This window comes from Scyliorhinus canicula, chromosome 5 (assembly GCF_902713615.1).
Source record: "Scyliorhinus canicula chromosome 5, sScyCan1.1, whole genome shotgun sequence".
In the NCBI taxonomy this organism is placed as follows: Eukaryota; Metazoa; Chordata; class Chondrichthyes; order Carcharhiniformes; family Scyliorhinidae; genus Scyliorhinus; species Scyliorhinus canicula.
Genome location: NC_052150.1, coordinates 155,420,559 through 155,448,086, shown reverse-complemented (window position 1 = coordinate 155,448,086; position 27,528 = coordinate 155,420,559). Strand labels below are relative to the sequence as shown.

Below are 27,528 nucleotides of genomic sequence, written 5' to 3'. Positions count from 1 at the left end.
CAAATCATTTTTTTGCCAGTAGAAATATGGGGTGAATGAGACTCACACCTGGGGGGGGGGGACCTGAACTCAACAGGGGCATTTGAACTCAGTGTCGAGTTCAAACAGACCCCATTTTCACCGGAATGAGGGCATTATCCCGCACAAATGTTCAGAGTAGATGTAATTGCTCATGGAGGGTAAATAAGGTCAGTGGAACTGTCAAGCTATTTAAAAAGTCTGCCCTTTAAATTTTGGGGGAAAAAGAAAATCTGTCTGCCAATTGAAAAAAAAATCTGTGCTTTCAGTTCAAAGGCTGTTTGTTGTCATAACCAAAAGTGCTATCATGATAGCATTATTATTGCATGACTGTTTCCACAGCCTATTATTAAAATGTGGGGCTGTGAGTTCACAGTTTGAATTACGGCACCAAGAGGTTATTAAAGGTAATTAAAGCTCATTTTGGTCTATGACTACAAATGTTTGTTTTATTGGTATTTAGTGCTTGAGGGAAGTTAAATGTAATGAATGGGCTATTATGAATGAGAGCTTATTTCAATATAACAATGTCCGTAATGGATACTTTGAATGTTATTCTATTTCATATTTATAATAGAAAAGCAAATTGCTGCTGATATGGAATCTGAAACAATAACAGAAAATACTGGGCAATCTCAGCAGATCTAACAGCATCTGTGGAGGGAGAAAGCAGCTAATGTTTCAAGTCTGAAAGACTTTGTCAAAGCTGGAAAGAACTGGAAATAGGATCAGATTTATACTGTTGTGTGTGTGGGGGGGGGGGGGGGGGGCTTGAAGCAGTGGAGCAGAATAGGGGTCAGCGATAGGTCAGAAAGACAAAAGGAATGTAAATGCAGATGATTAAGGCCAAGACGGGTGCTGATAGTGACACATTAAGAGATGTGAATGTCTTAATGGCAGAAGAAAGATGAGCAATGTATCAAAGGGCAACTAGGAACAGGTTTCCCAATCGGGTAGGGAGGAAAACAGATCAATGGAAGAAATGAAAATAAATTGATAGAAATAAAAATGGGGTGAAGGTGGAGAGAGAGAGAGAGAGAGAGTTGACAGTCTGAAGTTGTTGAACTCACTGTCATAATATACATCCATGTATATGATGGAGTGCAGACAGGCAGTGATTGACACACAGGATGGCCAATGAGCACACAAAACACAGCAGCCAATCACCAGACAGGACACACCCACTATAAAGCCAGAGGGCACCAGTTTTCCCGCTCTCTTGGGATCCAGCCTCTGAGACAGTCCGAGCTCGTGAGCAGCAGCTAGTACAAACATCATGTGGTAGTCAGTTAGTTTGTTCAGGCTAGCCTCAGGTCTCCAATCAAGTCAGCATAGTGTCAACCCACAGTTAAGCATGTAATATAGTTAGATGTTAAATAAAATAGTGTTGCACCTCATCAAGTTGGAAGCCTGTCTCTCTCTACACTGCATCAAATGCAGTCCACATAGACCCAGCTTGCCCAACACATCACTCAAGTCAAGTCCGGAAGGCTGTAACATGCATTTTCATCTTAACTGGCTTCTGAGGTCTATACACAATAGATGCTGGCCGAGTTTGCATAGAGGTTGTGAGGTAAAGGGGATTTCATAGCTTCACACCAACTTGGAATAGGGGCTATGTTGGCATGGAGGGGAAGAAGAGTCATTGAGGGTGGGTGGGGTATGGGTTGGCAATAGTTAACTGAGGGGGTGAGGGTCGAGGGCGTGATATTCGACAACACATCTGCGACGTCCCGGCAAATAAACGAGCTCGCGCACACACCACCCCCAACCCCTGTTCTCCTTTGAACAGAGCATAGATTAATATGCAGTACAGAACAGATTCCAGCTCTGGTTAGAACCCCTCCAGACTATTTTGGTCGAATGTCTTCAAATAGCTGCTTCAACTGGGTATTTCAGCCTCTTCCTCGTCTTCAGACAGGGCTCATCTGTTTTTAAAATACTCTGGGAAATTAAACTGCCTTTACTTGTGGTCTCAAGAAAAACAAGGGTTGTCAGATCAGATATCAGACTTCACTTCCAAAAGCCTTTCTCCAACGTCCGCCTACGTAACAGCTTTCTACAAAGCTACCCCTCTCTACAACTTCTCAAAATGTCTTTCTGCCTTCCTTGGCTCCACCCAGCAATGACCTCATCTGCCCAAGCTAAAAAACAAATGATCTCCGCAGGCCAAAAAACACATTAACTCCCGTGGCAAACTACTTTGCATTAGTACAGACTGAAAAAAACATATTCCTTTGTCAATTTCACCTGCTGACTGCTAAAATCACCCACACCCTGCAGAACAGAATACTTTTAAACAAACACGTTCAAACCCAAGACATTTAACCCAATTGCCCACTACATTTATAATCCAATGTTCCTAACATCTTCCAATTGTCACAGAATTAAAGCTGGTAGCTGCAAGTGTGAAATCTTCTTGACCTTCTTCCACAATGTGGTAAACCAAGACCATAGTCACTGCTATTCACCTCAGAAGTAAACTCCAGTTTTCCTTGCAGCAAACACGTCGAGAAGAAATCATACCCTTGGAGACAGACTGGACCGCAACCTTATGTACTGTGAATGCCCAAAAAGTGTCAAAGAAAAGACTAAGACCAGGATAAACATACTCTAGTAACTAGCAGACACCAACTGGGAATCCAATAAAACTGGCTGAGTGACAGAAAACAACCTTTTTTTGGGTTGGACAAAGGTATACAGTGGGGTACTCCAGGGATTGGTATTCAGACCACAACTCTCCCTGATATATATCAATTACCTCAAGCTCAGTGTACAGGGCACAATTTCAAAATCTGAAGATAGGAAGTGCTGTGAACGATGAGGGGGATAGTGTACATCTTTTAAAAGAACATAGGAAGATTGATAGAATGTGCAGATAGCGGCAGATGAAATTTAAGGCAGAGAACTGCAAGTGATTTGTTTTAGTAGGAAGAACATAGAAAGGCAATATAAAATAAAGGGTCAATTCTGAAGGGGGTGCAGGAGCAGAAGAACACAATGTTCGCAAGTCATTTAAGGTGGCAGGGCAGGTTGGCAGAGAAGTTAATAAAAGCATATCTATTTCAAGGCTTTATCAGTGGGGTGGAGAGTATAAAAATACTGGATCAGCCTCACCTGGAGAATTGAATTCAGTTCTGGGGACAAAGCTTTAGGAAGGTTGCAAAGGCATTAGAGGGGATACAGAAACAGTTCATGAAAAATAGTTCCAGAGATGAACAGTTACGAACTGGAGAGGTTGGGGCGGCTCTTTCCTTGGAGAAGTGAGGCGTTGATTTGGTAGAGATATTCAAAATCATGAGGGTGTCTAGACAAAGCACACAAAGAGAAACTATGTCCATTGTTGAACGGATCAAGAGCAAAAAGGCACATATTTAAGGTAATTAGCAAAAGAAAAACATGTTTTTTTGGCTGGGACCTGAAAGGCACCACCCAAGTGTGTGAAGGAGACAAATGCAACCGAAGCATTCAAAAAGGGATTTTGATCAATTTCTGAAATGGAAAAATGTGCAGGGCTACAGGAAATAAGGTGGGGTAGGGTTACCAGGTGATTGCTCCTGCAGAGGAGCAGCATGAACAGAATGGGCCAAATAGCCTCCTTCCAGCATGGGCATGATGGTCCAAATGGCCTCTTTCTGTGCTCTAACCATTCTAGGATTCAATGCATGCACCTTTCATTCTGCTAGGTCTTCCCTTGTGTACTCCTCATCAGAATACTGCTCTCCTGTGTGAAAGAGAGCCATCACATAGAAAAGTTGGGATATTGCCCACAACATATTGGATATCAGTGAGACATTAAAGCAGCCTTGATATCTCCTCTCATTACCCATCTGTAAACAGAAAGGTATTCATGATTTCCCCCTCTGTGGTGCTGCATTTTCCCCCAAATCATAAATTTGGAATGTTCCACTCCTCTACCAATATCTTGCACAGCAAAGTAGTGATCAGATAAAATAAAACGGTTGTTGTATTGCTCACATACAAAATGTGGGAAAGGGGCTTCACAACACTGACCCTTGTGCGCTCAGGCAGTAAAAAAAAAGGATTAGGGCAAGAAACGGTGTTCATATACAGACCACGATAAAATTAAGAGGTCTGGTTTTACCCAAGTACAGTGCATTCTTTCCAAAGGTAGCTGATTGACAGTTGCACAGTGATCAGTCTTTCCAGAAGTGAGAACTTCCACAATGGGAGAAGACACAAAGAATTGAATTAGTCGTGAAGGTGCCAATATCATGTTCCAGCAGATCACAGTGTAGATGAGGGAGTTATTTTTCTACTGCACCTGCTCAATATCAAGATGGTAGACAGATACAGGCTGATACAGATACTGCCTGGAATACTGTTTCTCTTCCGAGGTGAAACAGTGACTGGCAACAAGATCCAACAGGATTTCAGACAGCGCGATCATGTGACAGGTGGTTTCCGGTGGTTCACTAACTAATCCCCAGGTTGAAACCCTTTGTATGTTGGAATAGTTAATGGTTGGGCCATTAACACCACATGGGTGATTAGGAATCCCAAGCAGCTGCCTTTGTCCATAGCTGGCTGGAACAGACACAGAATCACTGGTGGCTGGAGCATTAGAAATTTAAAGAGGCTTTGTGCACTTCCAGGTAGTGGCACGAGTGCCTTTTTTTTTTAAAAAAAGGCAAGGAGATAAAGAGATTGTTGTTTGTCTGAAGGTTAGAAATTCCTCTGGTAGGAGTCATTTTCTCAGTTAATAATTTTTAGAGTAGCCAGGTTGACAGGAATACCTATTTTTGTTCCTCCGGCTCATCTGGGACAACTGAAAATGAACACCTCTGTAACAGCTCCCAGTTCAGTCTAATTTCTCATTTGAAAGGCAAAAACACTTGTGCTTGACCACGATGAAGACAACACAGTATTGCCAATCCATTAAGATCTTCAGAACCTACCAACTATGCGACCCAAATCACACAAGCCTTTCTGGAGCTCTACAAGTGTTTTGAGCGATGCAGATTTTGACAAAAGAACAAAGGGCACAACCTCTGGACTGATCAGAATATTGCCTCAGAAGATCTGGGGAGTGATCAGAGATAGAGCCTCAAGGTATCAACCTCCCTCAAAACCATTCAACAGGATCTGCATCCAAGAATGAAAGGACATCATACCTCATACTTCCTGATGTGTTGGGTGCTCTGGATCTGTGAAACACATACATGCCACCAACACTTAAAATAGTACAACACTTTTATTAAACTATAAACTGTTGAACATACTCTTACTGTGGGTTAACATGACGTTAGATTAACTAAAGACCTGTGCCTATCCTAACCAGTCTAATCACTCAGCACATGGTGAGGATCTGTGCTGTAAGCTGTAAACTCTTGTACTCTGAAAGGCTGCATCCCCAATGAGTGGGAAAACTGATGCCCTCTGTCTTTATAGTGAGTGTGCTCTAACTGGTGATTGGCTGCAGTGTTATGCATGTTGATTGATCCTACTTTATGTCCATCAGTGTGTGTGTCTGCACCATGATATACTGGTGTATATTATGACACCTCCTGCGCTAACGAAAGTTCAAGAGGAGCCCAGCATGCAATTGTGATTATCTGGATCAGACTGTTCCCAATATGGCGACAGAAATTTGACACAGGATTCATTGCAAACAATAGTCCTGGCACTTGGCTATCCAACTGGACTTGTAAAGCTGCGCACCTTCATAGAAGTCAAAGACAATCATGAAGTGAAGGATGTGGGAAAGTTAAAAAGGCGTATGCTTACACCTTCTGAAGCTCGTAACATGGAAGAAATTGAGGGAAGCCGGGGGGGGGGGGGGGGGGGGGGGTGGAATGTAAAAGGGGGATTAAGGAGGAGGATACCATTACCCAATGCATTCAGCCTGCCAGTGATCCAACCTCAGCAATGTCTCTCCTGAAAAATGGGCACCGTCTCTCTCCTCCCCCACCATGGGGGTAGAGAATTCAAGCGCATCTCCCTCCGCTTGTTATTTTCTGTTGCATGCCCGTGTGTGAGAGAGAGACATCAGTGATTGTTGTACAGTATGTTTGGGTGATGTGACTGTCATGGTTGACTAGCTGGCAGTCTGTGGGAATGTATGAAATGTGGATACAAGGCTTGCAACAGTGCTTCATATGTGAAGGCAAGATGCAGCATATGACTGTTAAATAAGAGTCCTGATTGATAGATATCGTAGAATCATAGAATTTACAGTGCAGAAGGAGGCCATTCGGCCCATCAAGTCTGCACCGGCCCTTGGAAAGGGCACCGTACACAAGCCCACACCTCCACCCTATCCCCATAACCCAATAACCCCACCCAACCATTTTGGACACTGAGGGTAATTTAGCAAGTTCAATCCACCTAACCTGCACATCTTTGGATTGTGGGAGGAAACTAGAGCACCCTGAGGAAACCCACGCAGGCACGGGGAGAACGTGCAGACTCTGCACAGACAGTGACCCAGTGGGGAAATCGAACCTGGGACCCTGGAGCTGTGAAGCAACTGTGCTAACCACTATGCTACCGTGCTGCCCAAGGTAGTTGGTAGATGAATGATGGGCACAAGTGACTTCAGCACAGCCTTAAGCTAGTGATGCAGCTGGTGAGATATGTAATTTGAAGATGCATTTGCTGACCTTCGATTACTCGAGTAAGGTCACTAAACTGCCATCAGGATTTGGGGACTGCATCCTGACACTAACCTCCATCGCTATCTCCTCCTGCTGCCTTCCCATCCAGGAGGACATCTTGATGCCCAATGGATATATGACCTCGCTCTTCCTTGCCACCTCATCCATCAAGTCATTCAGTGTAGTGTTGGAAAACCCACGTGCCCACTCCCAATGTTCAAACATTCGTTCAAACGTTCCACACGCAAGGGTACAGCTTCAACCAGGATCTTGGATTCATATCTCGCTACATTTAATCCCCCACCAACTTGCCTGGGCTTGTGGTGAAAACCTACCAACTGTCCTGGTTTGAGACAATTCACACCTCTTTAACCTGTGATTATCTCTCTCTCCAGTCGCATAGTCTGGACCTGTAAAGGCTTAATTACCTGCAAAGACCTGCATTCGAAGTATGATCTTGCATCATTGGCTTTGGCTGTGTTTGTGTTACCTACCTCTTCACTCACCTGATGAAGGAGCTATGCTCTGAAAGCTTATGATTTCAAATGAACCTGTTGGACTTTAACCTGGTGTTATAAGACTTCTTATTGTATATTATATAATCATGATAATGAACAGGCAAGCACTTAGATATTGCACTTCCTACATTACATTAAATTGGCACAGGTGAACTGCGGATTATAATTCCAAGTCATTTTTCAGGGGCTAGCCACTTTAGCCACCAGAGATTTTTATGTAATTAAACAGGAATTGGATAAGTATTTGGAAAAGGAGGAATATAAATAAGAATATACATTTACAGAGATCTTTTCACATCCTCTGGACATAGTTTAATTTTAGTGTACAGAAAGACCAGAAAACTATTTAATAGACCATTAAATAAGAAGTTAGCATTTACGTGGAAATTACAGCATAGAAGGAGGCCCATAAATCTTCAAGTACCTTTTTCAACACAGAATTCACTATTACCTCACCAATATAGCCTTAAACAGTTGACATTCAGGAAAAGGTTGAAATTTAGTTACCAAGCCTAATTTTTCCTCAAATAGCTTCCACTTGTTCTGCATGGCAAATACAGCTAAGTAGACTGAGGTAACAACACTCTCACCAGGAATTTGAGAAATGTTGAAATAAGTGATTATTTGAAGAACAGCACTGAGCGCCAAGGTTTCTCACTTTATCCTTTCCACTTCCTGATATGTTTCAAATTGAATAATCAGCATGCAACATAAAAGATAAACCAGGATATTCATCATGTACGAGTTTGAAACAGCTGAAATGATTACTTACCACTTGACAACATCTTGTGACCAGCTGACTTGATATGAATGACACATTTTGTAGCTTCATTAAAGAAACTTCCACGTCTTAATAATTGCTGTTTGATTTAAAATGCAACCATTTATCATGCAACCAGTGAGCTAGGACAGTAGTAACATCAGCCCAACAATAATCTGCTTATTCAGTCTCTGCCAGAAACACTACTCTATACCTCATCACAGCCTTGACATAGGCACAGGACACGGATGCTTCCTTTGCTGTCAGCCTCATGTTGTTATTCCATTAATATTTCCGGTGGTGATTAGGCATTCCAACCCTTCAGCACAAATAACATGTCCAAAAGAACTCCATTTGTCTTCTTTTGCTATTAGTTTAAAGTTCTTTTGCTCTTCTGGCCTCATCCCATACTTCTTAGTTAGTTCTTCCCTCCATCCAGCTTATCCTTAGGATCTTTCTTAAGCATCACATTTCAAAGCTGTTCATAGAATTCATAGAATTTACAGTGCAGAAGGAGGCCATTCGGCCCATCGAGTCTGCACCGGCTCTTGGAAAGAGCACACTACCCAAGGTCAACACCTCCCCCTATCCCAATAACCCAGTAACCCCACCCAACACTAAGGGCAATTTTGTACACTAAGGGCAATTTATCATGGCCAATCCACGTAACCTGCACATCTTTGGACTGTGGGAGGAAACCGGAGCACCCGGAGGGTGTGCAGACTCCGCACAGACAGTGAGCCAAGCCGGAATCGAACCTGGGACCCTGGAGCTGTGAAGCCATTGTGCTATCCACAATGCTACCGTGCTGCCCTTCCATGCTGTTCTTCCTCTTTGCCAAAGCATATCCATAATTTATTACTGACCAGAAAGAATACAACGACAAATTCTTGTTTCAAGAGTCAAGGTGGCGTTTCTTATAATTTTGTAAAAATACTTTTGACAATACGGATTTTGACCTTTTGTTTCCATGTTTCCTAGACAGCTGAATCGATTGACATGCTCCAACTTCTTTGCACTTTCGATGATGTTGCATATTGGAATGTCCTTTTTACATCATCCGTATCTCAAAGATGTCACATGACCTGCTCAGCTAGGACTAAATACAACCACCTATCTATTCTCCAGGGAATCTCCAGCAATCGTAACAATGTTCCATTAGCATTAGCTTTCTATATGTAAACAAGTGAACGGTTAGAATCAATGACGATCTCACCTTTTACAACTTCTTAATTACAGCTTTGACACAGTCTGAATACCTTAACCTAGGTTCTTTAATATTATTACTACAACAAATATGAACCTTAACCCAGGCTTTTAATAGCAATACTGCCACAAATATAAGATACAATATAACAATTACTACATTCATTTCAGCATAATAATCCCAAGTTAGAAGTTCTTGTAAAAAGTATTATAAAGCTAAAGATTTGATCTATACATAGCATAGATCCTATTATAAGATCCAGTTGTTGACAGTGCACCTATTAGTCTTCAGGAAAACAGTGTGAAAACTTTACACGATGCAACATTACTGTTAGAGAAAAATCAATAAAATCTGATGCAAGTCTTCATCCTTTTTTGAAAAGGCAATATTTAAATTAAAATATATACACTGGAATAAGAGGAGCATTTAAAAATAAAATAATATGAAACTTCACGTATATTATAAATTCAGATACAACTCAGATATATCCAAGTCAATCTCCAAATTTCCTAAAACGTTTTAATTTTTGACAAATATATTTTTACTTACGCAAAATAACTGATTTGGGTTATTTAGGGCGAGGAGGAATTTCTTCACTTCATTTACCCAATAAGGCTGTTAAGGTACAGTATGTTCAAGACCAAAATTGGTAGACTTCTAGATTGTAAAGATATCAAAGGGTTTGTGGATAGCGCAGGAAAATGGTGCTGAGGTAGAAGATCAGCCATGATCTAATTGAATGGAGGAGTAGGTTTGAACAGCCAAATTAAATGCTCATATTTCCATATTCCTAAATTAAAAAAGAGCTCCAGGGCAGTATGGTGGCACAGTGGTTAGCACTGCTGCCTCACGGCACAGAGGTCCCAGGTTCGATCCCTGCTCTGGGTCACTTCACGTGTGGAGTTTGCACATTCCCCATGTTTGCGTGGGTTTCGCCCCCACAACCCAAAGATGTGCAAGGTAGGTGGATTGGCCATGCTAAATTGCCCCTTATTTTGGATTGGGCACTAAATTTATAGCACAAATTATTATTTTTTTAAATAAAGAAAAAAGAGCTCCACCAAGATTTACTGTGGAAATCTTTGAACCGAACCATGAGGCGCTTTTGCTGTGCTCGCATCTGATCTCTGGCACAATCGAAAAATCCAAAATTCTAACAACATATTGACTATTAGTCAGGACTTAACCCCATGGATGACCATAACTCAGCCACAATTCTTCAATTCATTTTGCGACACAAGGGAAAATGTAGAGAAGGGGGAGTTTATTCACTTTGGCACGAAGAGGAGAAATCAATTTTTTAAAAAAAAATAGACATTAAATTTAAAAATTTCAGAAAGATTCGGGTGTGCTTATAGGGAAGAAAGCAGAACATTAGCAGGCAAATACAACAAACAAAAGGCAAATGGTATGTTGGTCCTCAGTGCAAGGAGATTGTACAAGAAAGAAAGTCTTGCTACAATTGTATTTTATGAGCCCGGTGCACAGCTTTAGCCTTCATGCTAAAGGAAGGATATACTTTTCACAGCATTCCTGCAGTGCAGAAGGAAGTCATTCAGCCCATCAAGTCTGCAAAGACGCTCTGAAAGAGCACCCCACCCATGCCCATTCTCTGCGCTATCCCCGTAACTCCAGCTCGCCTGTACATCCCATCCCTGGACACTATGGGGCAATTTTATCATAGCCAATCCACTTAACCTGCACATCGAAACTGTGGGAAGAAACTGGAGAAACCAGAGCACAGACAGAGAGAAAGTACAAACTCCACACAGACAGTCACTCAAGACCCAAATTGAACCTGAGCCCCTGGTACTGCAAGGCAGCAAAGCTAACCACTGTGCCATTGTGCCTTGGAGACAAGAGTTCACATGAGGGTTGTCCTATGATGAGAGGGAAGAGTTCACATGAGGTTGTCCTATGATCAGAGGTTGAGTAAATTGGGCCTACACTCCAGAGATCTCAAGACTCTGAGGATGGGGGAGGGAGTTACAAAGCAGACACAGGGTTTGGTTCCCCAGTCTGGCGATTCTAGAACTAGCTGGTATAGTCTCGGGATAAGCGGTTGCTCATTTAAGACAGGAATTTCTTCTTGGAGAAGGTTTCAAATCTTTGGAATTTGTGACGCCAGAGGGCTATGGATGCTCAGATATTGTTGAGATAGATAAATCTTTGAACTCGAATAAAGCAAGGAATATATCAGGATAGGGCAGGAAAGTGAAATTGAAGGTCATTGATCAGCCATGATCTTATTCAATGAACCAAATGGCTTCCTTCTATGCTATACAATTGTGTATGTATGTATTCAATTCCATTGAATAAACTAAAATATCAGATTGCAATTTTCCACTGACATCAATGAATCAGGTGTGAGATCTGCAGCTGTAAACAGACCAACAGATTATCTACAATAAGCAAATAACTAGAGGGAAGCACGTCAGATTCAGGTTTGTGGCAATTTTGCCCATCCGGTTTTTGCTGGTTCTTTTGAAAAGCTAGCCAGCTAACCACACTCCTCTGCTCTTTAACTTTGATCCGACAATTATTTTGAGGAGATACCGAATTATTTTTTGATAGTTACTATTGAATTGGCTCCCACCACTTGTTCAGGCAGGGAAATCCAGATAATAATGACATGCTGCCCAAAACTTAAATCCCCACCTCCCCAAGAGGATTATATCTATGCAGAGTATTCCCTCAAAGTAGTTTATATGGAGCTCTTGATTCGGGAACAAATGCAGATTTAAATCAAAATTACATTACAATAGATCAATATCAAACACTGATCACTCAATTAGAGAAACACTTACAGGATTTTAATTTTGTGCCCTCTGATTATCTGTATAAATGTTGTTGGTAATGCAACTCACTGGAAGGGGGAAGAAAGCCGGGGGAAGAAAGCCAGTGAGTCAAGTTTATAAAAAAATCAACATTTGGAATTAAAATGGGTTCCACTGTAACCTGCAAAAATAATTTACTGGGGTATGGAATCTAATCGCAATAATGCATGATGTATGCGTTCAGAAAGGGTTTACTTTGCTAACATGAAAAGCAACATATTCATGCTAACAATCCAAATTCATTTTTGTTTCTGTTTAAATGAAAAACGTCTTTGGGATTAATCTTGTCAAACGGATAATCAAGTCTAAAACTGTCACCAAGTTCACCTCAGGAACTGCTAGCAATGTTAATACAGAAAGAACCATCATGACAATGTTCCTAGGCAACATTAGCATCTGTTCATCATTTTCAATACTAGGGCATAATGAGTACATCACAACACAAATCTGATCATCAGGCCTTATTGTGCATCTTAAAACAACAAGACGTCCTGCAGCAGCTAGTGGCAAAATGCTGTAAACCAGAGGGCTGTATTATGCAAGAGTCAAGCCAAGCCTTGTTATTATGTGGGAAACCAACCTCAACAAAAACTTTTTAAAAACGGAATGCAAAGAAAAATACTGCTTGCTTGAACATGCTTTTGTGAATAGATTTATGATAGAGTTAATAATGAAAACATCAGTGATAAAAATCACAACTGGTTCTACCAAACACAATTGCTGAAAGGCAACTATATTAAAAAACTGACCAAAAGAAAAGCACGGAAATCACTCCAAAAGGTCAAACATTTCACAAACACATCACAAATCCCAAACTCCCAAGTGATATTCATTTTCCTTCTCTGACCGACCCCCCCCCCACAATCCAACACTATCAAACAGTCACAGAAATTCATCAAAGTAACCAAAGAACCAGGAATGTGGTCCCACTATTTAAAAAGCGATAAACCTGCACAGAATCAGTCCAAAGATGTGCAAGTTAGGTGGATTGGCCATGCTAAATTGCCCTTAGTGTCCAAAAGGGTAGGTGGGGTTACTGGGTTACGAGGATAGGATGGAAGCGTGGGCTCGAGTAGGGTTCTCTTTCCAAGGGCTGGTGCAGATTTGATGGGCCGAATGGCCGCCTTCTGCACTGTAAATTCTATGAGTCTCATGTCAGTGGTGGGGAAACTAATGGAGAAAATTCTGAAGGAGAGTCTATCTCCACTTGGAGAGGCAAGGTTTGATCAGGAATAGTCAGGCTGTGTCAAGGGGAGGTCATGCCTAACAAATTTGATTACATTTTTTGAGCATGTGACTAATTGTGTAGATGAGTGTATTGCAGTTGATGTAGTTTACATGGATTTCAGCAAAGCATTTGATAAGTTCCCACATGGGAGACTTGTAAAGAAAGCAAATGCACACGGAATTCAGGGGAACATGATAAGGTGGATTCAAAGCTGGCTGCGCTGTGGGAAACAGAGGGTGATGACAAATTACTGCTTTAATGCCTGGAAGCCAATGTCCCCTATTATTCGTCAGTTATATAAATGACTTAGATGACTATGCTGGGGGTAGGATCAGTAAGTTTGCGGATGGCACAAAGATAGTCCGGGTGGTTAACAGTGAGGCTGCGAGTCTTGGGTTACAGGTAGGTACAGGCGGAAAAGTGGCTGATGGAATTTAATCCTGAAAAGTGCGAGGCATTACACTACAGAAGGAGCAATTTGACAAGGAAATATTCAATGAATGGCACCACACTGGGAAGTACTGAGGAACAAAGAGACCGTGGCATGTTTGTAAATGGATCTTTGAAGGCAGAAGGGCAGGTTAATAGGGTATTGAAAAAGGCACATACTTGCCTTATCAATCGTGGCATTGCTTATCAATCGTGGCATAGATTAGGAAGTCATGTTGGAGTTATATAGAACATTGGTGAGGCCACAGCTGGAGTACTGTGCGCAGTTCTGGTCACCACATTATAGAAATGAGGTTATTGCACTGGAGGGGGTGCAGAGGCAATTCACAAGGATGTTGCCTGGGATGGAACATTTAAGTTACGAAGAGAGGTTGGATAGGCTTGGGTTGTTTTCACCAGAGAACCGAAGACTGAGGGGTGACCTGATCGAGATAGACAAGATTATGAGGAGCATGAGCAGGATGGAGAGGGAACAGCAGTTCCCCTTAGTTGAAAGGTCAGTTATGAGGGGACACAAAGTTCAAGGTGAGGGGCGGGAGGTTCAGGGGTGACCTGATCGAGATAGACAAGATTATGAGGAGCATGAGCAGGGTGGAGAGGGAACAGCAGTTCCCCTTAGTTGAAAGGTCAGTTATGAGGGGACACAAAGTTCAAGGTAAGGGGCGGGAGGTTCAGGGAGGATTTGAGGAAAATCATTTTTACTTACCCAGAGTGGTGACGGTCTGGACGCACTGCATGGGAGGGTGGCAACAGCGGTTTGCCTCACCTGTAACTGGATGAGCACTTGGCACGTCTTAACATTCGAGGCTATGGGCCAAGTGCTGGCAAATGGCAGATCAGGTGCCTTTCATGGGCAGTGCAGACTCAATGGGCCAAAGAGTCTTTACTACACTGTATTTTTCTGTGATTCTGTGAAATACTTTTCCTCTAAAATTAACCCAAAAGGTTGCAGAATTATATGCATGTAACCGCCGTTTTCAGTGCTGGAGAAATTGACGAGACGCGATTAACACTTACCACGTCATGAAATTGTCACCTACACTGAAATGGACAACTTTCGGCGATCAGTTTATTTTATATCTGCTACACATTGGAGAACCTTGTGCTATTTGAGCCAGATGGCGAAATGATGCTTCACAGCTCTTCGGCGCATCTTTTGACAGCAACTTTTGGACTTCCACAATTAACTGCGCCTTTAGTGTCACCATTTAAGTTGACAGCAAATCATGGACCAACAATTTTCTGAAACCTTCGTTTATAAACTATATGTGCACTATATGTGCACATTGAACTATATGTGCACAGTATGTTCTGCCACATTGGGATACATTTTGCTGCACCAGGGCACTTAGCAATTACCATTACTTTTTTCCCCCCACAGGACTTGGGTGTCACTGACAAGGAAAGGTTTTTAGTGCTCATACTTAACTGAGAAGATAGTGGTGAGCTGTCTTCATGAACTGCTGCAGCCCATGTGGTGCAGACATACCCACATTGCGGTGAGGGAAGGAGTTCCAGGATTCTATCCAGTGAAGGAGTGGTATTATAGTTTCAAACCAGGATGGCGAGTGGCTTGGACGGAAACTTGGTAGATGGTGCTGTTTCAATTCATCTGTTGCTCTTGTCCTTCTAGTTCTCAGGTTTAAAAGCTACTGTCAAAATAGCCTTAATGAGTTACTGCAGTGCATCTTGTAGATGGTATACATTGGTGTCACTGTGCATTGGAGGTGGTGGGAGTGGACATTGACACTCCATCCACCATATTCAATCAAGTGTGCTGCTTTATCCTGAATGGAGTCAAGCTTCTTGATGTTGGAGCTGCAGTCATCTAGGCACGTGGAGAGTATTCCATAACTCCTGATCTGTGCCTTGTCGATGGTGGACAGGCTTTGGAGAGTCACTTGGAGAGTTACTCGCTGCAGAATTCCCACCATCTGCCCCGTTCCTGTAGCCACAGTATTTATTTAGCTGGTCCAGTTCAGTTTCTGGTCAATGGTAACCTCCAGGATATGGATCGTGGGGGGATTCAATGATGCTAATGCCATTGAATATCAAGGGGCGATGATGGTTAGACTTTCTTTTGTTGGAGATGGTCATTGCCTGGCATTTGTGGAATTGCCAATTATCAGCCCATGTTGAAAATTGTCCAGGTCTTGCTGCAATTGGATACGGACTGCTTCAGTATCAGAGTCGCCCGCCGCAAATTTGGCTGAACATTCTGCAATCATGACCAATCATTCTGACCTTATGTTCGAAGATCATTGATGAAGCAGCTGAAGATGGTTGAGTCTACGACAACCCTAAAGAACCCCTGCAGTGGTGTCCTGGGACTGAGATGATTGACCTCCAACACCCACAACCATCATTCTTTGTGATGGTACGAGTCCAAAGTGGAGCGCCTACTCCCCATTTTCCCATGGTCTTAAGTTTTGCTAGGGCTCCTTAATGCTGCACTTGGTCAAACTTGATGTGAAGGGCAGTCACTCTCACTCATGTTCAGCTCTTTTGTCCATGTTTGGACCAAGGCCAAGAGCAGAGTGTCCCTGGCAGAACCCAAACTGAGCAGCAGTCAATAACTAAGAGTCACTTGATAGTACTGTTGATTACCCCTTCCATCACTTAGCTGAGGATCAAGATTAGACAAATGGAGAGGTAATTGGCCAGGTTGGATTTTGTCCTGTTTCCTGCGTACAGGACACACCTGGGCAATTTGCCACATGGCCGGGCAGATGCCAGCGTTGTAGCTGTACTGAAACTTGGCTAGGGGCATGGCAAGCCCTGGAGCTAAAGACTTCAGCACTATTGCTACTATATTGTCAGAGCCTACAAACATTGCAATATCCAATGCCTTCAGGCCTTAGAGCCTCCGGTGGCACAGGTTCACCAGCCGATGGAACCAGACCTTCTCCTCTGTCACATGGAGTGACTTGAATTGGCTGGAGTCTGTGTGACACTGGGGACCTCAGGAGGCAGCCAGGATGGACCTTCCACTCTCCACTTCAGGCTCAAGATTGTTGCAAATGGACTAGTCACCTGCCAAGACCTGCTCTTGCACAACTAGGCATTTGAAATTTTTGCCAAGCTAGTTGCTGAAAGTGTGAGCTGACAACTTTGCAGCAAGGAAACCCAGACATCTGGGACCGGAGTGAACAAGGCAAGCAGCTGCTTTTCATTTTAACCAATCATATGGAAGGATTATGAAATTATTAACACAAGGATTAAGAAGGAAATGCAAATTAGAGTGGGAAAAATGTAAATTAAATGCAGTAAAATAAACAAGAGCGGGAAAGCAAAAATGTACTGAGATAGAAACACAAAAAAGGAATTGAATACTTTTTAATGTTTATTTGAAACAATTAAAACCGGACTGAACTCTGCATGTAACCGCCCGTTTTCAGTGCTGGAGAAATTGACGAGACGCGATTAACATTTACCACGTCATGAAATTGTCACTTACACTGAAATGGACAACTTTCGGCGATCAGTTTATTTTATATCTGCTACACATTGGAGAACCTTGTGCTATTTGAGCCAGATGGCGAAATGATGCTTCACAGCTCTTCGGCGCATCTTTTGACAGCAACTTTTGGACTTCCACAATTAACTGCGCCTTTAGTGTCACCATTTAAGTTGACAGCAAATCATGGACCAACAATTTTCTGAAACCTTCGTTTATAAAACCAAATAAAAGTTTACAGCCACTGAAAACATTGTGCAGGTATTAAATATAATTTTCACAGCCCATGTTGAAAAAAATGTGATCAATCAACTTCGCTGGGTCCGCTCTCAGAGGTGAAGGAGCTATTGAAAGCATATTCAAGCAACATCAGAAACATAGAGATGACCAACAATTCAGAATTCAAAAGCATGTCAAACTACTGGGAATAGTTTGATACATTTCTAAGCGAGACATGTTTTTGTTCTCCAAATGTTCTAACACCCAGCTCCATCTCCTTTCCTAATTATATAAACTATTTAGACAAACATAACCGTTGGATTGTCCAAGTTGCTGAAACACAAACGCCAAGAAAAAGGAAGACTAGACAAATGCCCAACTTGTAAGACGGGCGTTATGAATACTTATACTCTACTTAGAGCAGTTGCTGAGACGAGCAATTAGGGGTCTAAAAAAAAACTTACATCCATCACTTTTAGTGCTGCGCTTGTCGATGTTAAAGCGCGACGTCGCCTGATCACCGACGGATGAAAAATCAGGGGGGGAACCCTGACTTCAACATAGAAAGGTTTGTGAGCGGTGGGAGTATAAACTCGGGTCATTTGGGATTAAGAAACTCTGTTCCGGTTGGGAGTAAGGCAGGAAACAAAGCGACCGGTTTCCCGGTTAAAGGCAGACTGCCCCCTCCGAAAGTTAGAGTTCGAACTTTTGCAGCAAAACACAGGCTCCGTTCTGCCAACTGCACGACTCGCTCTACTTCTCCCTTTTTCGGTTTAAGAGTCTGAATCTCCCTGAGGGGCGGCAATAAACCCACGCGCGTGGCCTCTCTCTCTCCCTCTCCCGCCTGCTGCAGTGTGCTGTCAGAGCGGGTAAAACAAGGGCACATTCCTCTCCTTGCTAGATACGGAGTCTTCAAACAACCTGCAGGCCGGCCCTGGCCTGGGGACAATGGGAAAAGGGACTGACATTCAGCACAGGGCATGGACGCTGCACTTTACCCCATCACTCTCTTTCGCCACCTTGTGCCCGGGGGGGGGGGGGGGGGGTTATTGACAAGTTTTACCCTCCCCGGCCCCGCCACGGGGGTCTCGGGATGGTGAAAGATGCCTACTGTCCCATTTCACACGTTACCCCATTCTGGGGGGTCCCAGGACTTCCACTTTCCCTTGCCTCCGAGAGTCACTCAGATCCTTTTACATGGGTCTCTAGACTCATGTTTTCTGGTAATCTCAAATCTGCGGGGATCTCCCATTTCTCTCGGGGGGGGGGGGGGGGGTCTCAGAACTCCTCCTTGTGAGGGGAGGGGGGTTGGGGGGTTCCTCTGAGCAGACCCCACTCTGTCCATTCATCCGGACGGGATCTCCTGCCTGAAGCTTTACTCTGCGTTTGCCCGAGACCCCTTCCTTTTGCTCCGTGTGCCTCTCAAACCACTCTTGTGCTGCTCCCTCGCACCGAACATACCTGGGTCACCAGGGGGATGAGGGTCTGCTCCACCGACCGAGTTTTGATCTCCAGCCCGGCGTCGGTGTTGTAGTGAGAAGAAGCCATGATGCCGGTGCAAGCTGTGCTTGGAGAGCTCGTCTCCTTCTCTCCCGCTCCCTCTCCCTCTCCAGGAGTGACTGAGAGGCGGGAGGGAGGGAGGGAGTTGCGTCTTTTTCCGGCGGTGGGAGGAGTTCTGGAATGTGTGTGTGTGTGGGAGAGCGAGATTGTAATGCTGTGATCGCCCCTTTCACTCGCGCTCTGGTTTCCAGCGCGTGTTTTCTCATTAAAACCTGTTTGGAAGACGAATCCCATTGAGTTGACTGCCTCCTGACTGACTGCGGCGGGGGGAAGGCGCCACTGGCGGTCACACTGAGAGGAGAGCGCGCGAGTTGGCCTGGCCCCAGTCCGGCCACCGAGGCAGGGGCTAGCGCACACTGACCACCTTCTCAACTTCCACACCGGCTTAGGGTGATACGACCACCGCGAACAAAACGTGCAGGACGAAACAAAAAGCAAACGTGAGCATTTCCGCTCTTTGCTTCACCCAGGGTCGGTCGGCGGGTCACTGCAATAGGTTCCTTCCTCACTGACCATTCATTCCCCCCGGCTCCCCCTCACAAGTCCACATTCTTGCCAAAGATTGGCAGCTTCAAAAGAACTGGACTCTTGGGGGGGTGGGGGGAGGTCAGGATGTGGGATGGTTTCGGGTTAAATGTATTCCAGTTTGTATTTTTGAGTTAAAAGTTTGTTTGTAAACACAGCCGCCCGCAATCTGTTTCCACGCTTTAAGGCTGGCTGTCACCCACCACATGCCGGGCACCCATTTGCGCAGTTTTAGCTTGGCGTGATTTTTTTAACTGCATTTTAACTCCACAATGGAATTGTAACAATTGCAGTAATATCTCATCTATTTTTTGTGTTTTTAAGAAATCCGTTCCAGACCGACATATGCAACTCTTCTGAGAGCATGGCGTCCAACAGTGTTCAGTTTTTTGAAAGGTGTAAATTATGTTTGCTGCGCCTTATTATCAACATTTCAGTGTCACACTCAAAATAGTGTAGGTCCCCCTCCCACTCCTAAATTACAGTTGGATTCAAACTGATCATATTCAGGGTAATTCACATTCAAGAAACGAGAAAGCTTTATTGAGTCTGAAAAGGAGACCAGAGAACCAAAAAAAAGTTAAACAAAGATGAAAGAATGCACGAGAAAGACAGATGGAATGTAGTACAAGTCAATGTAAAATGCCACACAGTAAATAAAAATGAGTAGAACAAGTATGTTACAAATAATGTGAGAATGACTAAGGATATAGCAGAAAGAAGGACTGATGCAAGGTCACAGACGTGAAAAGTAAACTCTGTTTTGCCACAGTTGCTGCCAGGCCTTTTCTGAAAGAGAGCCAATGTTTTTAGTAGATTTAGCACTCAGAACAGTAATCACTGTGAAACAGCAACCATAGAAACACCAACATAGAAAGTAGGAGCAGGAGTAGGTTATTCGACCCTTCCAGGCTGTTCCGCCATTCACTACGATCATGGCTGGTCCTTTAAAGGTTATTCCCTGCTCTCCCCATACCCCTTGATACCTTTAGGGTCTAGAAATCTGTTTCCTTCTTAAATCTATTCATTGGCTTGGCTTCAACAGCCTTCTGTGGTAGAGAATTCCACAGGTTCACCATTCTCTGAGGTTTCTCCTCATCTCAGTCCTAAATGCCCTACCTCTTATCCTGAGACTGTGACCCCTTTTTCGAGACACATCAGCTGAAGCAAACAAGATCCCTGCATCCAGTCTGTCCAGCCCTGTCAGAATTGCATACCTTTCAATCAGATCCCCTTTCATTCTTCTAAATTCCAGTGAATACAGGCCCAGCCGACATAATCTCTTCTCACACGACAATCCCAGGAATCAGTCCTGTGAACCTCTGTTGCAAGTATATCCTTTCTTAGATAAGGAGACAAAAACTGCACACACTGCTCCAAATGTGATCTCACTAAAGCCCTGTACAGCTGCAATGAGACATCCTTGTTCCTGTATTCAAGTCCTTGTGCAATGAAGGCCAACTTGCCATTTGCCTTCCGTCTGCTTGTTGTACCTGCATATTTTCTTTCAGTGACTGGTGTACAAGGACATCCAAGTTCCTTTGTACATCAACATTTCCTAATCTATCACCATTTAAATAATACTCTGCCATTCTGTTTCTCCGTCCACGTTATATTGCATCTGCCATATATTTGTCCACAATTTCAATTTGTCTAAAACATCATGAAGCTTCTTAACATCCTCCTCACCAATTACATTCCCACCAAGTTTTGTGTTGTCAGCTAACCTGGAAATATTACACTTGGTTCTCTCATCCAAATCATTCATGTTTGTTGTAAAAACTGGGCCCAAGCACTGATTCCTGTGGATCTCTACTAGTCACTTTGATAAAGATCCATTTATTCCTACTCTCTGTTTCGTGTCTGCTAACCAATTCTCAATCCATGCCAATATATTACCTATATAACCTACCCTCAATCCCATGTGCTTCAATTTTCACACAAACCTCAAAGAATAAAGAACAATACAGCACAGGAACAGGCCATTCGGCCCTCCAAGTCTGTACCAGTCATGATACCACCCTTGGCCAAAACCCTCAGCACTTCCTTCTGCCGTGTCCCTCTATGCCCATCCTATCCATGTATTTGTTAAGATGCCTTTTGAACGCCGTTAAAGTATCTGCTTCCACAACTGCCCTTGGCAACACGTTCCAGGCACTCCCCACCCACTGTGTAAAAAACCTGCCTCGTACATCTCTAAACTTTACCCTATGGACCTTAAATCTATGTCCCCTGGTGACTGACCCCTCCACCTGGGAAAGAGTGCCAACCCATCCACTCTATCCATGCCCCTCATAATCTTGTAGACGTCTATCATGTCACCCCTCAACCTCCATTGTTCTAATGAAAACAGTCCGAGTCTATTCAGCCTCCCAGCATAGCTAACACCCTCCAGACCAGGCAACATCCTAAGAAACCTTCTCTGCACCCTCTCCAAAGCCTCCACATCCTTCAGGTAGTGTGGCGACTTTGTAAAAAAGTTTCTGAAAATCTAAATATACTACATCCACTGGTTCGCCCTTATCTATACTTCCAGTTATGTCCTCAAAAAACTCCAGGAGGTTTGACAAACATTTCCGTTTCGTTAATCCATGTTGACTTTGTTTAATCCAGTCATTTTAAAAGTCAGGGTTGCGACCTGCAGGTCGGTCGCGGGCAGATGTCGGGAGGGTCATGGGGCCATCGTTTGTGGCATTCCCAATCATGGGAAGCAGTGCCCGACCGGCTCTTGCAAATGCAAGCCATGACCGGTTTTCAAAATTTTGCCTGTCCCGCGCCTGTGTGCCACTTCCCGTAACAGCCTTCCCAAACAGGCGCCGGAATGTAGCGACTAGGGGCTTTTCACAGTAACTTCATTTGAAGCCTACTCGTGACAATAAGCGATTTTCATTTCATTTCATTTTCACTTCAGCAGTCTGCAGGCCTGGAGTCCAGCGAGGCAGACCTCCTAACGTCAATGCGCTGACCCAGGAGCAGATTCTCTTAAAAAAATTAATGGCAGGACAGGGTAGTGCCCAGTGGATGAGTGGGGGAGGGGAGGGTCTCGGATATATATAACGAACTTGTGGGAGCGGAGGAGTCACAGACCGAGGAGCTGAAGCTTAAGTGGGAAGATGAGCTTGGAGGTGAGATAAAAGAGGGCTTGTGGGCGGAGGCGTTGAGCAGGGTAAACGCCACTGCAACATGCGCCAGGCTTAGCCTGATTCAATTTAAGGTCGTCCACCGGGCCCACATGACAGTGGCCCGGATGAGTAAATTTTTCGGATTGGAGGACAGGTGTGCCAGATGTTCAGGAGGGCCGGCGTCCACATGTTTCGGGCATGCCCAAAACTCAGGGGGTACTGGTTCGCGGATGTTATGCCCCGGGTACTGAAAACAGGAGTGGTGATGAGTCCAGAGGTGGCTATTTTGGGGGTTTCGCAGGACCCGGGAGTTCGGGGGGAGAGAGAAGTTGACATTTTGGCCTTTGCTTCCCTGGTAGCCCGGCGATGAATTCTGCTGGCATGGAGAGACTCTAAACCTCCGAAGTCGGAGGCCTGGCTATCAGATATTGTGAGCTTTCTCGGTCTGGAGAAGATTAAGTTCGCTTTGAGAGGGTCACTGTATGGGTTCGCGCGGAGGTGGCAACCATTTATCGACTTCTTCGCGGAAAAATAATCTTCAGCAGGGTGGGGGGGGGGGTGGGGGGGGGGGTTAGGGTAACGTAGGTTAGGGGGGTAGTTAGGCTGGTCCTTGTGGGAGGGGAGCTGAGTTTCTTGCACTATAACGATTGTGTTTTGCACACTGTTTTATATTATTGTTGTTTATTGTGCCAAAATTAATGGCGCCTTCTCTCCAGAAGCAGCGGCAGAGAGCGGCGGCAGAGAACAGGTCATGAGCCCCACACACTGACGTCACGTGCTCTGGGCACGAGACGGATTACTCTATTTTGTAGCTGCCAGCAGTGCTCGTGTGACCTCTGGGGACCAACCCATGAAGAAGAAGCTGAAAACAGAAACAAAGCGTCATAAAGATGATTTCTTATGGTATGGGTTATTAACTGTGCCACTGAAAATCAGGATGTAAAGTTCTTGTGTGTTATATGTAGGGAAGTACTGGCAGATGAAAGATTAAAACCCTCAAAACTTCAAAGGCATTTCAAACTAAGCATGGCAAGTTGGAGGACAAACCTCTTGATTTTTTTCAATGGATGCAGTGGGATCTTAAATCGTCAGCTGAAGTCCTCAGCAGAAATGTAACATTAAATGACAAAGCAAGTGAGATCATGAGGACCAAGCAGGCTCATCTGTCACATTAAAGGTAACTGAAAATGGGAGGTCACGAAGTTCGGATGGTGTGGATCGCAAAGTATGGGCAGCATGGGTCGCGGAGGCTGGCGGGCAGGGGTCCCAAAGGTGAAGGGTCAGTTACGAGGGGACACAAGTTCAAAGTGAGGGGTGGGAGATTTGGGAGGGGATTTGAGTAAAAACATTTTTACGAGAGTGGTGCCGCTCTGGAATGCACTGCCTGGGAGGGTGGTAGATGCGGGAGTTCTCACATCCTTTGAAAAGTACCTGGATAAGAACTTGGCACCATAACAATCAAGGCTATGGGCCAAGTGCTGGCAAGTTGGATTAGGTGGGCAGGTTAGGGCCTTTCATGCGTCGGTGCAGACTCGATGGGCCGAAGGGCCTCTACTGCACTGTAGTATTCTGTGACCAGCGAAGTATGAGCCTGCACCTAAAATAGATCTATGAGCCACAGAGGTGTGTGTCATATCCCGCACAGGACTTATGGGGTGGGAATGATTATCTTCCCAGTGGTTCTCAGTGTATGGGCTCCGACACTGAGGGGCAGGGGAACTCCATTCAGCTATGTATAAAAGGTTGGCCAGTATGGCACTGATCGTGAAGAGACCTGGCAGGGATCTATCAGGAGTTGTATATAACGTAACTGCAAATAAACCAAAGTTCTTTATTTTTACTCTTACTGTGGACTCCCCGTGTCCTTATTAAAGTGTGTGCCTGGGTTGGCAAGGGTTGCTGATGAATGCTGTGACATACAGTTGAGATGTCGCTCTTGTCCTCTTCCAAGACCTCCTGCATCTGAGGCTAACTTCAGGTGTTGGGGTTGGCCTCACCCTCTTCCTGTTTGCATCTACAAAGGAGAGAGGAGAGAATAAGTAACTGCTTAGACCACTTGACTGGTGTCCCATCCAACACCCTCAACATTTAGCTCTTCCACCACCGGCACATAGTGACTGCAGTGTTAACCATGTACAAAATGCATTGCAGCAGCTCAGCAAAGCTCCTGGAACAGCACCTTCCAAACCTGCAAGCTCTACCAAATAGAAGGACAAAGGCTGCTGCAGCACCTAAGTTGTGCCTTCACTATGCCTGGGTGAAATCCCTGCAGTTCCTTTGCAAATAGCACAGTACATGGGCTGTGGGTGTTCAATAAAGCAGCAGCCCACCACTTTGCCAAGGGCATTTAGGGATGCCCAAGAGAAATACTCGCCTTGCCAGTGACCGTCAGGTTCCATGAGACAAACACAGATGTGGTGAGGTGGGTTGAAGGTTCACTTATGTCAGTGGCACAAATTAAATAGTTAGTCCTTTAGATGGCCCTCTTTTGCACCCATCAGCCATTGATCACCCTGGCTACCTCCTCCCAGACTACAGTGGTCAGCTGCCCAATGTTCTAAAGGTGGAAGTAGCAAGTCTTGATGATTATGCAGATATGCAATCGAAAGCTCAACTCGGAATGGTCGGATCCTGGCCCTGGCTCACAGTTCATGTGGAATTTGCACATTTTCCCCGTGTCTACATGGGTTTCATCCCCACAACCCAAACGATGTGCAGGTTAGTTAGATTGACCACGCTACATTTCCCCTTAATTGGAAAAAAAAATAATTGGGTACTCTAAATTTAAAAAAACTAAAAAGAATATGAATGGTCTCCCATACCCCCCTCTTGTTTGCGTTGGCGATAGAGCCATTGCGCTGAGGTGTTTGGGGTGTGGAGCACAAGGTGTCCCTGTATGCCAACAACCTTTTGTTGTATATTTTTAACCCAGGTCCCACAGTGGGGGATATAATGGGGCAAGTCAAGAGCTTTGGGGCTTCTTCGGGTATAAACTGAATTTGGAAAAGAGTGAGTGCTTTTTGATTTCTTCTCCGGGGGCAGGGGCTGACTTGGGGGGGATTGTCATTTTGTGTGGTAACTACTCACCTCAGGTATTTAAAGGTGCAGGTGGCTCAGGACCTGGCCCGGCTCCACAAGTCACATTTTACGAGCCTGGTGGGTAGGGTTAAGGCGGATTTGTTGAGGTGGGATAGCCTTCCCTGATCTGGTGCAGGCGGTAAAGATGAATATCTTGAGGGGGTACAAATTGAATATGGGTAAGAGCGAAGTCTTAATGATTCAAGCAAGGGGACAAGAGAGGAGATTGGGGGAAATGCCATTTAAGGTGGTGGGAGGGGAGCTTTCGGTATTTGGGTATCCAGGTGGTGTGGGAGTGGGAATAGCTACACAAGCTGAATTTGGCTCGGTTGGTGGAGCAGATGAAGGGGGACTTCAGAAGTTGGGATATGGTCCCGTTGTCACTGGCAGGGAGGGTGCAGATGGTAAAGATGACAGTTCTCCCGAGGTATTTGTTTGTATTTCAGTGCCTGCCTATTTCTATCCCCAAGGCTTTCTTTAAGAGGGTGAAGGCGGTGATCTCTGGGTTTGTGTGGGTGGGTAAAACCCCACAAGTAAAGGCGCTGCTGGAGCGGGATCGAGAAGAGGGGGGCTGGCCCTACAGAATTTCAGGAACTATTAGTGGGTGGCGAATGGTTAGGAAGTATGTAGTGGGGGAGGGGTCAGTTTGGGAGCGGGTGGAGGCGGCCACATGTAGGGGCATAAGTTTAGGGGCACTGGTAACGGCACCTCTGCCATTCTCCCTGGCAGGGTACTCCACAAGCCCGGTGGCAGTGGCTGCCTTGACAGTGCGGGGGACTGTGGCGGAAGCATATTGGAGTGGAGGGGGCATCAGTCTGGACATCTATTTGTGGTAAACACCAGTTTGCACCGGGGGGGGGGGGGGGGGGGGGGGGGCTATGGGATTTTCGGAGGTGGCAGCGAGCTGGGATCGAGCGGTTTAGGGACTTGTTTATTGACGACAGCTGTCCGTGCTTGGAGGAGGAGTTTGATCTGCCCTGAGGGACTGGGTTCCGCTATTTATAGGCGAGGGACTTTGCACGGAGGCAGGTTTTTACCTTTCCGCACCTGCTGCCCCAGAGGATACAGGACAAGGTAGTGTCGAAAACGGGAGTAGGGGAGCGGAATGTGTCAAGAGCTCATGGAATAGGAGGGGGAGTTGAAGCGAACGTGGGAAGAAGAATTGGGCAGGGAGTTAGAGGCGGGGTTGTGGGAGGATGCCCTGGGTAGAGTCAACACGTCCTCGTCGAGTGCCAGGCTTAGCCTGATACAATTTAAGGTGGTCCACAGGGTGCACATGACTGTGGCCCACATGAGCAGGTTCTTTGAAGGGGTGGAGGATAGGTGTGGGTGGTGTGCTGGAGGGCCCACAAATCATGTCCATATGTTTTGGACATGTGCAAGGTTTAGGGGATTTTGGCATTGATTTGCCAATGTCATGTCCGTGTTATTGGTACGGGTGGTTCTTAGTCCAGAGGGGCCGATTTTTGGTGTGTCAGAAGTCCAGGGAGTCCAGGGGGTGAGAGTAGCCCGGAGATGGATCTTATTGGCATGGAGGAACTCGGAACTCCCAGAATGGGGAGTATGGGTCAGTGATATGGGCGGGTTTCTTAGGTTTGAGAAGAGCAAGTTCGCCCTGAGGGTATCGATACGAGGGTTCGCCCGAAGGTGGCAGCTGTTTATCGACTTCTTGGGGGGAAATTAAGCTGTCAGCAGAAAAGGGTGGGGTAAAGGGAAAGAGGCAGGCATGGGGGGCTGGTTGAGGTGGAAAATAGTTAATGGGAAAGGGGGATTGGGGAATTGCATGCGTAAGCCATGTTGGCTGGGGTTGGTTGGATGTTACTTGGTTTGTTGTTTTTTCCTCTTAAAAATTGATAAAATTATATATGGCTAAATAAAAATATTTTTTAAAAAGGTGACTATCTTGCCACAGTTTTTATTTTTATTCTAGTG

The 27,528-nt window shown here is 44.8% G+C and overlaps 1 protein-coding gene across 2 annotated transcripts in view; it reads right to left on the bottom strand.

Annotated features, from left to right (window-relative positions):
* ctnnal1 (catenin (cadherin-associated protein), alpha-like 1) overlaps window positions 1–18,951 on the bottom strand; it is a 459,393-nt gene extending 440,442 nt beyond the window's left edge. The window contains exon 1 of one of the 2 annotated variants that reach the window (XM_038797869.1): window positions 18,773–18,951. In XM_038797869.1, coding sequence (XP_038653797.1) covers window positions 18,773–18,859 — 87 coding nt within the window. In that variant the 5' untranslated portion in view covers window positions 18,860–18,951. The remainder of the gene's footprint in view (window positions 1–18,772) is intronic. The other variant, XM_038797868.1, reaches the window with a different exon arrangement.
* Between the last annotated feature and the right edge of the window lie 8,577 nt (window positions 18,952–27,528).